Source organism: Raphanus sativus, chromosome 4 (genome assembly GCF_000801105.2).
Source record: "Raphanus sativus cultivar WK10039 chromosome 4, ASM80110v3, whole genome shotgun sequence".
Taxonomy (NCBI): domain Eukaryota; kingdom Viridiplantae; phylum Streptophyta; class Magnoliopsida; order Brassicales; family Brassicaceae; genus Raphanus; species Raphanus sativus.
Genome location: NC_079514.1, coordinates 30,868,007 through 30,882,862, shown reverse-complemented (window position 1 = coordinate 30,882,862; position 14,856 = coordinate 30,868,007). Strand labels below are relative to the sequence as shown.

At 31.8% G+C, this 14,856-nt stretch overlaps 1 protein-coding gene across 1 annotated transcript; it reads left to right on the top strand.

Annotated features, from left to right (window-relative positions):
• The first annotated feature begins 12,852 nt into the window (after positions 1–12,852).
• Positions 12,853–14,143, top strand: LOC108852890 (BAG family molecular chaperone regulator 2). The gene is made up of 2 exons (XM_018626366.2): positions 12,853–13,185; positions 13,836–14,143. The coding sequence occupies exons 1-2, from the start codon at positions 12,882–12,884 to the stop codon at positions 14,042–14,044; spliced, it is 513 nt and encodes a 170-aa protein (XP_018481868.2). The 5' UTR covers positions 12,853–12,881; the 3' UTR covers positions 14,045–14,143.
• Positions 14,144–14,856: the final 713 nt, after the last annotated feature.

The following is a 14,856-nucleotide window of genomic DNA, read 5'->3' as shown; positions in this document are numbered from 1 at the left end:
GTAAGTTAGTAACGTCCTTTTGTTTAACTGGGCCTAGGCCCAACCAGTTTCATAACAAGACAATCTTCTAACTAATAAGTCTAGACATAAACCATATCCAGCCCAAACTAGAACCTAACGTCCATCAGATGGAGACTATACCTCAAACCTGTTTATGTATAGCGATAAAAGAGCAAGACCGCATGAGCGAATCTGTTGGGAACCGTACAAGAATCTGCCTTGTGTTCCAACCGATACTTTATTTTCATGCACATTTTAATTAAAAAACGATATATAGTTATTTGTGCAGCAAGAAATAGTTTATGTTGCATACTCTATATTTCCCACGTCCCCTTTTTAATTATTTGCGGCTGATCTTAGGTTTTAGTATCGGAGTAGTATTTATAGTTCTTTTAAAATCTTACTGTAAATAATGATCATTTTATTACCTGCAATTTAATTACTATGTTACATGGAAATAGAAGCGGAAACAGGTACGTGGAAACGGAAACGTATGAAAACGCAAAAATAATATTTTAAAAAAATTCAGTTTCAAAAAAAAATATATTTTTAAAAAAATTAGGAAACAGATGCGTATTGGAAACGTAAATCCATAAATATATATATATATATATATATATATATATTAGAATATAAGATTTTTATAAAATCTAGGACTAAAAGTTATATGATTTAAATTTAAAATAATCATTTGTTCATTTATAATAATTTTGAAATGATTTCATATTAAAAACTGTGAAAATACATATAAAATAAGTTTAAATAAATTATTATATTAATTACTTTTAGTACTTCATAACACAATATATTTGAATATATGCTATATCTTTAATAAAAATCTCAATACATAATGATAATTCATAGTATTAGTTTTAATAGTTGTATATTTCTATTCTTTTTATTTTATTAATATTAAATTTTAGATTTTATATAAATTAAAAACTATGATCTTATATTTTTTATTGATTTATAACATTGTGTCTTAAAAACGGAAGCGTGATTCCAAAACGGAATCATAAGTTTCCAACATGTTTTTAAAGAAAATATTTTAGAAGCATTTTGAAATCGAGATTCCGTAAGTTTTCATAAGGTTCTGATTTCGATTCCAGTTTCGAAGCGGGAAGCAGATGTCTGATGACGCTTCCGAGCAACCTAGCTTAATTATAGTGAAACAAACACATGGAAACACAATACTGATTTAATTCTACAAACATTTTGAAAACGAAAAACCTACTTGGACAACAAAAAGTTAATGGAACTATATGTTATATCGCACACCTACAATAAACAGCTGCCCTTTAAATTTATACCGCACTAGATATTTTATAAGTTTGTTAACTTTTAAACATGAGACATTGATTTTCTTCTTCTTACATTCTCCAATTACTCACGCATAACGTTCCTGCATTAAAAACTCTTGTACTCTTCCTTTAGTTTGCTAATATAATAATTTGTGTGACCTCTGGTATGATTCGAAAAACTGGAATCTCTTCCTGTTTTGAAAGAACGAGTTATTTTAGAGAATATAATGTACTCTTAAATAACTTTAGAGTATGTTGTTATCCCGTCGTATGTTTTAGATTTTACGATATATCAGTAATATACGATTCTAGGAATTCGAACCAGATATATCGACCTGCGTGGTGTATCTTCTGTCATATCTGTCTTTTGACCAAGAGACTAAGATTTCATTTCTCTTTATTGCTTTCGTGAGAATCTCAAAACCACAGTTAGTTAGTTTTCTTTTAGGGCAATTAATTTTTTTTTTCAAAAGAATATTTCTGTTACTTAAGGTTGATCATAGGTTGTCTGGAAACCAGAGGTCAATTAGTGATATTAACACTGCATGTAATCGTAATTTTATGATGTTGACCTGGTTTCTTAAGAATTTCGCATGTATGAAAGGAAATAAAAAATTCTAGACTATGCAATGTTGAATTTCGCATGTATGATGTTGAAACCTGAAACATGAATTTCCCGTAATCTCCAAAAAATTGCATAGTTTAGAATTTTTTGGAGATTACAGGAAATTCATGTTTCAGGTTTCAGGGAGAGTGATTTATTAATGCAGATAACTAAATAAAGATGTACAAGAGATCTTCAACATGGTACAAGTAAATCCGGTCAGGAGTGAATCTTCCTAGTACGGTTCAGATAATGCAATTAGCACTACAAGAAAACAGCGGTATACCGACGGCTGAAATCCTCGGTATTTCCTCGGAATAACGGTATTCCGAGGAAATACCGAGGATTTCAGCCGTCGGAAACATTTCCTCGGAATTTCAATGTTCCTCGGAATTCCTTCGGAAAATTCGTAATCATCAACCGGCTCGCCATCATTTTGTTCCGCCTTGAAAAAAATAAATTAAACATTAGTAATTAGAAGAAATACACAAAAAATAAAATTTCAAAACTTAAATAATTGAAGAAAAAGAGACTGAACTTACCATGCGATCCGCCAGAGTGGCAATAGACTGGGCACCCAAGTTGTGCTTATAGATGCCTTTCCCTTTACGATCGCTCTTGCGGTTGGTGGAGTTGGTGGAGGAAATTTCTTTCGTCTCTTCCTTATTCCAATGAACACACAAGTCCTCCCAAACCTTGGTGTTGATCGATTTCAGAACCTTTTAATAAATAAAAAAATAGATAATAGTTAACTAAATAAATAAAATAGTTTAATAAATAAAAAATTGTTTAATAAATTAAATTTTACCTTGTTCACTAGCCACTTCTTCTTCCACTCGTGGATCTGCTTCCCATAGTTGTCCATAACTTTATGGACGAAGCTGTTATAGATAAACAGCGTATCATCGGGATTCCAGTTGAATTCTTGCTGAAAAAAATACAATTAGTAGAAATTTTATATTAATGATTAAAAATATAAAAAAAAATAGAATACTTACCGCAAACTGACGAAACCACAGCTGCTGCAAACTGTAAGGAAATTCCGTGAAAGTCCGATATCCCTTGTCGAGGGACGAGTACATCATACCGTCGATCCATGTGCTGATCCCGTTCGAGGATCGGTCGAACCTAATGTTAGGAACAAATTATTAATACTGAATTAAATTGTAATGGAAAAAAAGACGTTTAATTACCATGTTTGACCATGACCACATGGATACTGAGTGAGATAAGGAAGATGGTCACGACCGGGCTGTCGAACCAACTCCTTAATAGTCATCACTCCCGGAACGACTGGAGAAGTGGGAACGGGTGCAGCTGAGGGAGATGTATGGTAGGAGCTGTGTGGCGATGCGGATTCCCGAGGTTGGCTGGACGAACCCCGAGAGTGGCTCCCCGAACCACCAAGACCTCGTGATAAAGAACGACGAGGTCGAAGTGGAGGCAGGGGCTCATCATCATAAGACCTGTAAACAGTTTAATAATTACAAATAAAAGTTTTAATCAATAAAAAATTGTTTAATAATTACAAATAATAGTTTTAATCAATAAAAATGTTTAATAACTATAAATAATAGTTTTAATCAATAAAAATGTTTAATAATTACAAATAATAGTTTTAATCAATAAAAAATGTTTAATAATTACAAATAATAGTTTTAATCAATAAAAAATGTTTAATAATTACAAATAATAGTTTTAATCAATAAAAATGTTTAATAATTACAAATAATAGTTTTAATCAATAAAAAATTGTTTAATAATTACAAATAATAGTTTTAATCAATAAAAATGTTTAATAATTACAAATAATAGTTTTAATCAATAAAAATGTTTAATAATTACAAATAATAGTTTTAATCAATAAAAATGTTTAATAATTACAAATAATAGTTTTAATCAATAAAAATGTTTAATAATTACAAATAATAGTTTTAATCAATAAAAAATTGTTTAATAATTACAAATAATAGTTTTAATCAATAAAAATGTTTAATAATTACAAATAATAGTTTTAATCAATAAAAATGTTTAATAATTACAAATAATAGTTTTAATCAATAAAAAATTGTTTTAATCACAAAAATAGATTTTATATACAAAAAACGTTTTCATATTATATATACATAATTATTAATTCGATTTTTATAACCACAAAATTAATAAAAACTTTAAAAAAATTCCAAATCAATTGAATACAACAAATAATCACAATCCTAAACCCTAAAACCATACTCAAACTCTCAATACACTACTCTACCATTCACCCTAACAAAAAGCTACAAAAATCATTACACACCATAAACAAACTCGATTTTTGAAGAAAAAAGAGAGGGATAGGGTCCTTACATGATTGAGGAATGAAATTGAGGAGATTGGGGTTTGATTCGCCGGAAATCGATGGAGGAGAAGAGAGATGCGGCGGAGTTCGCGAGAAGAGAGGAAGAGAGAAATGGGGAAGAAGAGATCGCCAGACCTAATATTATGAGGGGTCCGACGGAAAAAGTCCGTCGGAATTTCCTCGGAAAAAATAATGATTTCTCTCGGTATTTCCTCGGAAACCATTAATTTAATTTTCACGAAAATAGTTGGCGGCTAAGTTGCCCGGGTAAATGAAAATATTCTGAGGAAACAGGGTTTGGGGTTTCAAAAATCGATTTTTTTGCCCGATATCATTTCTTATACAAATGTAATGCATACCATTGAGGATTTTTTGTATAGATGATCATCATCCATGAAATAACAAAATTTCAAAAATAATCGTAAGTATTCCGTTTACCGTTTATTAAAGTGTATAAGTGTTTATCTTATGTTGTGTGGTTTTCGTTCATGCAATCGTAAAAGTTGGTTTTATCGGATAAAACATCAATTTTTTACTTCATAATCTGCTTAAGACACTTAATAAAGGTTATATACGTGTTATTCGTTAAAACCCCCTATTTCCTCGGAATTTCCTCGGAAATTTCCGACGGAATTCCGAGGAAAAAACGAGAATTTCCGAGCAAACCCTTGTTTTCCTTGGTATTTCCTCGGAATATTCCGAGGAACAAGACTCTAGCATCAAACCCCTAAATCTACAAAGTATATTCCGAGGAAATACCGAGGAAAACCTTATATCCGTCGGAATTTCCTAGGTATTCCAATTAAAAAAAAAAAAATCTATGCTAATCTGTTTCCGAGTCATCATCACCAGATGAATCTGAATCTGAATCTTGGTGAAACTCTCCAATCTCTGGTTCATCCTCTACGTGAATGACGGCTTCGTCTCCGAAGTCGGTTAAATCGACTACAAGGCCAACTCCAGCTAAATCTTCGGCTGCACTTAAGTTGGCGGATGTGCTTGGTTGTAATGGGTCTTTCAGCTCAGAACTTCCCTGAACTCGGCCTCTCGGGTTGAGTCTTGTAACAGTTACCCATGGATCATCTCTGTTCCTAACCCGGGGGTACTTGATATAACAAACCTGTAACATTTAAAAAATTATTAGTAAAATTGTAAATTAATACATATGATGATGAATCATTCTGAATCATTACCTGATCGGCCTGAGAAGCAAGAATGAAAGGATCATAATATTGCAGCTTTCGCCTCGAATTTACTGATGTAACACCAAATGCATATGTTCTCACACCTCGATCTGGAGTGTTGTCGGCAATCACAATAGAAAATAGTACACCGCAATCCAACCATGCCCAAATACTGGATTTCCATAATCTCATGTATGTTTCCGTAGTATACATCATCTCCTGATGCAGAACAAACGCCAGCATCATAGGTCGTTCTCGAACGTCTCCTCTTTTGAGTTGTGAATGCATATCCTCGAGTACAAAATCTCGGATATGACTTCACAACATATTTTGGTCCAACCACCATCTCGCGTATCCAATCGTCAAATGTTTCACCTCTGGCCAAACCAGCAGACACCCATTAATAGCACATATATATAGGTTATATCAATAAATGTGAATTAGTATAAATATGTGATAAATGATATTTTAATTTGTTTAAGGCACTCACATAAGTAAGCATCCATCCAGCAAATTCTCTCTGCTTCATTTCTTCTAGTTCCTCCTCTGTGGCGTATATATATTCAAACCGCTTTTGTGCCATGAAAATCCTGTACATATGATGACGATAATGTAATTAATTAAGATTTAAATTTGAACTTGTTAAAATAAAAAATTGTAAGCTAATTTATTTACCTCTCATATTGAAGAACATCTTCGCAGTTGGTGAGCAAATATGTTTGCAAATGATTGCGCTCCTGCTCATTAAGTCGACGGTCCTTTGGTTTTCCGCTAAGTCGTCCAACATCTCTGAAAATGTCTGGAACCGTAACATGATATGTTGCCCGTTCGCCTCTATCATTATGCCGAGCAGGTTTTCTGTTTTTGGTTTGAACTTCTGCTGGAAAGTAGTACTCGGCAAAGTTTGAAATTTCTTCATTGATCATCTGTGCGACTATAAAACCTTCCACCCTACTTAAATTTTTCACCATCTTCTTCAAATGGAACATATACCGCTAATACAGATACATCCATCTATACTGCACAGGACCACCAAGTTCCAATTCTCTTGCCAGGTGAATAACAAGATGCTCCATAACATCAAAAAATGAGGGAGGAAATATCTTCTCAAGGTTGCACTGAATCACGGCTATGTTAGTCTTCAAATTTTCAATACCTTCAAGAGTCACTGATCTCGTGCATAAATCGCGGAAAAAAACACTTATCCCTGCAATTGCTTTATGAACATTTCGTGGTAATAGTTCCTTGAAGGCAAACGGAAGGAGGCGCTGCATCAACACATGGCAATCGTGACTTTTTAAGCCAATAAACTTTCCTTCCTTTCTGTCGATACAGTTACGCAAATTAGATGCGTAACCGTCTGGAAGTTCCACATCGTTTGAAATCCAATCAAAGAACGCATCTTTTCCTTCTGCATCAAGTCGGTATATGGGAAAAGGTGCCCTACCATTCTCATCAACATGAAGTTCTGAACGAGCACATATATCGACTAAATCCAGTCTTGACTTCAAGTTATCCTTTGTTTTACCTTGAACGTTAAGGATCGTGTTCATAAGATTGTCAAAAAAGTTCTTCTCAATATGCATGACATCTAAATTATGCCTTAGCAAATGATCCTCCCAGTATGGCAGATCCCAGAATATACTTTTTTGTGCCAGTTATGTAGGTTTCCAACAGCATCTACCGGAAAACGCTCATATCCACCGACGTCTGGCGTCTTTTCTGCACCAAAATCTCTTAGTTGTGTCTTCAAACCTTTCCCACTAATTTCCGCAGGTGGACTGTCAAACACCCTCTTGTTCTTCGTAAACAAATTCCTACTCCTACGATATGGATGATCAGGTGGTAGGAATCTCCTGTGACAGTCAAACCAACACGTTTTCCTTCCGTGTTTTAGTTGGAAAGCATCATTGTTATCTTGACAATATGGACATGATAGCCTTCCATGCGTTGTGCATCCAGATAACATACCATATGCTGGAAAATCACTTATTGTCCACATTAGTACTGCCCGCATTTGAAAGTTTTCTTTACACGAAATATCGTATGTTTCAGCACCTTCAGCCCATAGTTGTTGCAATTCATATATTAGTGGTTGAAGAAACACATCAAGTGATCTCTTAGGATGCTCTGGTCCGGGAACGAGAATGGAGAGAAACAAAAACTCTCGTCGCAAGCACAAGTTTGGGGGTAAGTTGTATGGTGTAACAATGACTGGCCATAGAGAATATTGTCTTCCACTTTTGCCATACGGGCTGAAACCATCAGTACATAATCCAAGGTAGACATTTCTTCTCTCATACGCAAAGTCGGAATACTTTGATTGGAAATGCTTCCACGCTTTTGCATCTGAAGGATGTCTAATCTCACCATCTGTTGAGTGCTTCGCATGCCATCTCATTCGTTGCGCTGTGCGTTCAGAAAGATACAACCTCTGCAACCTTTCCGTCAAAGGCAAATACCACATCCTTTTATATGGAACTGGAACTCTTCCACCCGTATCTTTATAACGAGGCTTCCCACAAAATTTGCATGTAACCCGCTGGTCATCCGCCCTCCAATAAATCATGCAGTTATCGCTGCATACATCTATGACCTGATAAGATAAACCAACACCAGCTACGAGTTTCTGAACCTCGTAGTATGAACCTGGAGCTACATTATCCTCAGGTAGAATACCTTTTACAAAATCAGCAATCGCATCCACACAATCTTCAGCCAAGTTATAATCTGTTTTAATGCCCATCAGTCTTGTAGCAGACGATAAAGCTGAATGACCATCTCTGCAACCTTCGTACAATGGTTGCTTTCCAGCATCCAACATATCATAAAATTTCCTAGCTTCTGCATTGGGTAAATCTTTCCCTCTAAAATGATCATTTACCATCTGCTCAGTACCTACACCATAATCTACATCGTTCTAATTGGTTCTTCTAATCTAACCGCCGGCTGAGGTTCGCTAGTACTACAATGTTCATAATCAGTTTCCCCATGATGATACCAAATTTTGTAACTTCGTGTAAACCCACTCAATAAAAGATGAGTCCAAACATCCCACTCTTTAATAACCTTTCTATTTTTACAATTAGAGTAAGGACATCTTAACATACATGTTTCTGCTTCCGGTAGTTGGCGAACTAACCCCATGAATTCGGTTATACCTCGTTGGTATTCTTCCGTAAGCAATCTCGTGTTCGGATCCAAATGAGGTCGATCGATCCAAGAAAGAAAATAATTTGAAGAAGACATATTTTTTTCAATCAAATTCGTATGTAAAGATAGTAGGAGGGAAGATGAAGAAATGGAGTGAATGAAGAGGAAGATGGGTGGTTGTATTTATAGATGAAATCCTGGCGACAGACCGAGGAAATTCCGAGGAAATTCCGACGCTAACGGCTACTTCCTCGGAATTTCCTCGGAATATTAAAAATCTCCAAACGGCTCTCTAACGGTTATAAAATTTTCTCAGAAGTTCGTCGGTTTTTTCCGAGGAAGACGGTTTCGTCGGAAATCCATAAGAATATTCCGACAAACTTGACTTTTCTCGGAATTTCGTCGGTATTTTCCGAGGAAATACCGAGGAAACCAAGTTTCGCATTTCCTCGGTATTCCCTCGGTATTTTGTCAGAAATTCCGAGGAATTCATTTTCTCTCGGAATGTCCCTCAGAATACCGATGTTTTCTTGTAGTGTAGGCGTAGATCTCATAAGACAGATAGTATTGTCGGTTGTCGAATTGTCTATGTAATATTTTTTATAGTTGCACTGTCATAATAAATCAGCGTTCAAAAAAAAAAGAAGTAAAGAACATGGCATGTAATGAATTGGAAAAGTAAATTTAGATACACCTGATATATATATTATTGTTAACTATATAAATATGTGTTTATATATAATTCTATACGTGTTATCTTTACAAAGCATGAAACTGAAAGGTTATAATGAGTTGTATATCCATATGTATCATGTTGACATTTATAACATATACTTTTCGTAGATTTCCTTACATTTGAAGGCTTTTAGTTTTGTACATTGCAATGATTAAATAAAAATAAAAAGATTAGTATTAGTGTTATTTGAAATCTCTATTATATTGGGGTGATCGATTGTACTGTAGAAAATGACTTTAACTTTAATTTTTGTCTACCGCTCTAAATATCATCAATCATGTTTTATATTGATTTTTTAAATCTACAACCAAAAAACTAAAGTTACAACCAAAACTAAAAAATAGCTTCAAAAGCCTTATTTTCTAAAGCTCTATTTTTTCAGGTGTAACAAATTTTAAAACAACATTCCTTAAAACTAAACAAAATATTCTACAGACTAAAATCTAAAGTAATTTTTTTACAGTTACAACTTAACCAATCATCCCCATTATCTAAAAATCACTTTCCTATGTGCCAAACTAACACTAATTCTTAACACAGTTAAATATATAAATACATTTAATGAACCAAAATGTTTATATATATATTATTTTTAATTTTATTTTTAGTTTTTATTCTTTATATTCTTCCCCAAAAACAATATTAAAGAAATTAATATAAAATTTAAAAGCACAAAAATATTATACATAATATGATTTCAAAAAAATAAAGTTCACAAAAAATAATTTTGAAATTAAAAATAATATTCCTTCTAAAGCATAATCTTAAATAACACAATATACATTTTAAAAGTAGCAAAAGTGTTTTATTTATATCAAAGGACTAAAGAATTTAAACAACATAAAAATAAATATATTTAATGAACTAAAAATGATATAGAAATAATACTACTGGATATTTTTGGTAAATTTTTAAATAGTTTGGCATTTATTTTAATTTAATATTATTTGAGAAGTCATTTTCTTACAGGTTGCACTATTAATTTGTTATGAAGGTTAATTACAAAATCACTTTTAATGAACTACATATATTATATCTAATTGCCACTATTATATTTTTTTAGTTTTAGATTCCTTTTCTTTATTATTTCCAAATAAAATTTACTAAAGGAAATAACTACAAAATTTAAATTTTTTTTTAAAAAAATTGATATGAAAAATAATATTCCTTCTAAAGCGTAAACCTAAATAACATAATATAAAAAATATTTTCTTTATATCATGCTCTTTTCTTAAAGGAATAAAAATAATTTAAATAACATAAATTATAACTTAGAAAATGAATATTACTGAGATATTTTACTTATGTTTTTCAAAATGATTTTTTTAAATTGTGATTTACAATTTATCTATATTTGTACTTCATAAATGATATAAATATTTCTTAAAATTGAACTTATATAACATGATTTCTCAAAAATAATTCAGAAGAAAATATTTTGGCATTTATTTTAATGTTCTAAATAACTTAATAGTTTATATAACATGATTTCTCAAAATAGTTTTCTAAAAAAAATTATTGTATTTATTTTTAAATATGAAATAGTATCCTTTTAAATTGATTTTAAGAAAGATAGTAACTATTATAGAATGAAAATATTTTTTTACTATCAGTCTATTTTGTTCAAATAATATTATAACTACCAAAATAAATTGTAAAACTAGAATTTTATGTATCTTTGACTTGATCAACACTATAGTTTAATTTTCATTTGATTCTCAAAGAACATATATTGAATTATACATAAACTTACTAAAAGATGATTACAAATCTAAGATAACAACCAAACTAAATACAAATTAAAAATTTAATCTTTTAAAAAAATTATAGTTGTATTAAAAAAATCTAGTGTTATTCAATTTCAAAGGATTTGAAATTTCTTTGTATTTTAAATGATTTCAAATAATTCACGGTAGATTCCTATCTATGAACAAATGTCTAAAATCAAAACTCAAGGTATACTGCAGAGATTTTAGAATTTACTAACTAAAAAATATGTTTAAATTTAAAATTTTAATTGATTACAAAAGTTGATAATTGATTTTAAATCAAGTCAATATAGTAACAAAATCGTAATATTTATGAATTTTCGACCCACGTGGGTTGATACCCTAAAGGTTAACAGAACTGACCTTCTCCATCGTAAAGTAAACCTCAAGGGACATCTTTAGAGGAAGATAAAATATAAAAGATTTTATTCACCTAACAACGCCTTATTAACTAACACAAGAATCCACACGCTTTACTACGACAGGACACGAATTATAGTTTATAGGTTTATAAAGTGGATGGAAAGTTGTGAATTTACATTTTTACCTTTAACAAGGAAATAATAGAAGAATTTTCACAGCCATTTTCAATAGTATTTTAAGCACAGCTAATTAGGTATATTCGTCGGTTTTGGTTCAGATTTTTCGATTTATAAATTATTGGAACCGAGTATCACTATATACTATGAGTAATCTAAACTAATGGGTAACCCTGGTGTTTCTAGTCTTGCTAAAAAGTTATACAACTGAAACTTTAGAGGTTGAAGTTGTACAGATCACCACAGAAAAAAAGGGAGTTTGGTAGTCATCATTTCTCTTAGACAATTAGATTCCTTTATGGACACTAGGGTTGTTTTTGATCATCATGATGTCATAGACTACAAATCAATCACAAAGATATTTGACTCCTGAATTACAACAAAACCACGCAAAACGGACAAAGAGAGGAAGGTCATATAATGGTAATCAAATTCCGGGAAAGAAGATGATCTTGAAGAATCTTATACCTTAATTACAAAAATAGTTGACAGTGTATGACTTTCTTTTCTGTTTGTTTTTGTTTTTGCACTTTTAGGAGCAGCTTCTCGAATTGTCTTTAAAAACAACTACAGTTGAGTTAAAGACACTAGATTTAACCACTGTTCTTCTAGCTAGGTAAGTATAAGAAATGAAAATAGTCATGAACACTGTTTTCCCATACATAATTGACATGAACTATTGTACGTACTCGACTATGGTTTCAGTTTCGTGAAATTCTATTTTCAAAACAGTAATTAACTAAACTGAGCAAAAAACGAACTCTGATTCTAATGAACTGGATATCATTCACCAATCACCGATTCACCATACGTTAGCTATATATGAAATGTAGATGTTGTATAATATTTTTTTCAAGAATTTACACCTTGATGTTTGACTGGAAGAAGAAAATCATAAGAGCATCTCCAGTGAAACACAAAAACTTACTTTATATTTTATTCTAAACTAGAGTTACTCTGAATTTTGGTGTACCATTGAAAATGTTTTAAGAAGCCTAGAGAAAGAGAACCCACAAGAAAGAAAAATGAACTAATTAAATAAAAGAGTATTTGAACTATTATTTTATAACTTTAACAAGTCTTTTGGGCAAATTAAATAACTAAAACGATTATACGTTCTTTTTCTTTATTTACTTTTCCAAACATATGATTTTCTTAGAATATTTATTAAGTGTGTACCAAACCTTATTTTTCTATAAATATAAGACATCACGTCTCTCTTCTTCTCGTAAGCAAAAGAAAGAAAGAGAGAGAATGGGAAAGCTAATGCCAAAGAGGTTTTGCATTGGGTTTGGGTGTGGAAGAATTGGGACAAGCAGTAGCAACAACAAGAGGTCATCATCATCATCATCATCATCATCATCATCATCATCATCATCATCATCATCATCATCATCATCATGTAACAATAACACTATAAAATGGGAGATGAGACCTGGAGGGATGCTGGTTCAGAAGAGATCAGAAGATTCCAACACTGACGATTTAATCAGCCTTAAAGTCTCCACTGTTTCTCAGCTTTCATATGAAATCTCCATTGATGCAAACTCCACTTTCGGTAATAACTACACAAGAACGTATATATGTTCATCTATATATATATGTTCGGACTCGGATATTAAAATTAAACATTTTGATGAAGCACATGCATACTTCTGTTGTTGAAAAAATGATAGGGTATATTTCTGTTGTTGTTGCTTTTGTCGAAGCCAGCTTAAACAACTAAGTATTCACTAAGCATAATATTTTCCAGGTAGAACTGTATTAAATTTTAAAGTATAAAATTTAACACTTGACTTTCTGCATGTAGGCATAAAAGTAGTAAGAGTAAGACTAGCTATAATATATTGCAACATTTTTACTTATGCTATTATTTGAACTAGTTGACTTTTTATCTTTTCAAAATACAACTATTAACATTTTGTATTTTAGAATACCTTATATGAAGAATCATATATTTCTTTTTATTTTCCTATAAGCATGCTACATTTTTGTTCAAAAAACAGGATGACTATACAATGAGTTGTGTAGTCATCCTGTTATTTGGTTCAGTGTCAGATTAATATATATTTTCAGTTTAGCATAAAAGATAGTGACTGTTTGACCAAAGATATAAATAAACAAAAATTTGTTCTAGTTTGGCTGTAAATTAATTGGTTCGTCTTTTGATACAAACGATCACTTGTTTATGACTATTTTCATTTCCAGGTGAATTGAAGATGATGATAGCAATAAAGAGTGGAATTGAGCCAATAGAGCAGAGACTCTTGTTCAAAGGGAAAGAAAGAGAAGACAGAGAATACTTACACATGATAGGTGTTGGGGATGGGGACAAAGTCTTTTTATTACAAGATCCTGCTTTTAGGGAGTTGAAACTTCTTCGTCTTTCTTCACTTCCCAATTACTGCCTAATTTGATTCCTTACTTTATTATTTGATTAATCAATCGATTAATTAGCTCTAATCTATTTGAAAGAGAAATGGGATAATTTCTTAGTAGGAGCTAGTATTAGAGCATGATTAACCCTAAGAGTTAAAATGTGACTCTTAACAATTTTTAAGTAATTAATGATGATTAAGAGGTTGTAGTTAAGAGACACTTAATTTTTCAGCTCCAATGCAAGGTTCTTAATTTAGAGTTCTTAACATTAAAAAAAAAATTAAATTATTTTTTCAAAAAGAAAATATTTATTAATTAGAACATATTAAAAAGAAATATTTTAAACATAGATAAACCACATTAAAACAAAAATTAGTAAATTAAAGGTGGGAAATTTGAAAGAAACATATGAGCTCAGTTGCTGGGATACTCATGTCTGAATTTATTCCATACATGTTCGACCAAATCAGCTTTTAGTTGTTCATGCATTTGACTATCACGAATGCTAGTTTCAGCATCCATTATATTTCCGATATCTGTTTCTCGTTCTATAGAAAACGTGTAATCGACATGTGAACTTCCGGTGTCTTCTCCTTCTCGGAACTCTAAAAGATTATATTGAGTGGATTGACCTCGTTCGTTTTCTACTATCATGTTATGGAGTATGATACATGCTCGCATAATCTTTCCAATTTTGTCTTCATCCCAAAAAAGTGCTGGATTTTTAACAATGGCAAAACGAGCTTGCAAGACTCCAAAAGCACGCTCGACATCTTTTCGATATGCTTCTTGTTTTTTAGCAAATAAAGCCGCTTTTGGTTCTTGTGGTAGTGAAATAGATTGGATAAAA

Excerpts from the sequence above, each read along its gene's own strand:
- LOC108852890 (XM_018626366.2), top strand. The coding sequence starts at position 12,882 with ATGGGAAAGCTAATGCCAAAGAGGTTTTGCATTGGGTTTGGGTGTGGA. Across the intron at positions 13,186-13,835 it reads TGATGCAAACTCCACTTTCG|GTGAATTGAAGATGATGATA; the intron begins GTAATAACTACA and ends TTTCATTTCCAG.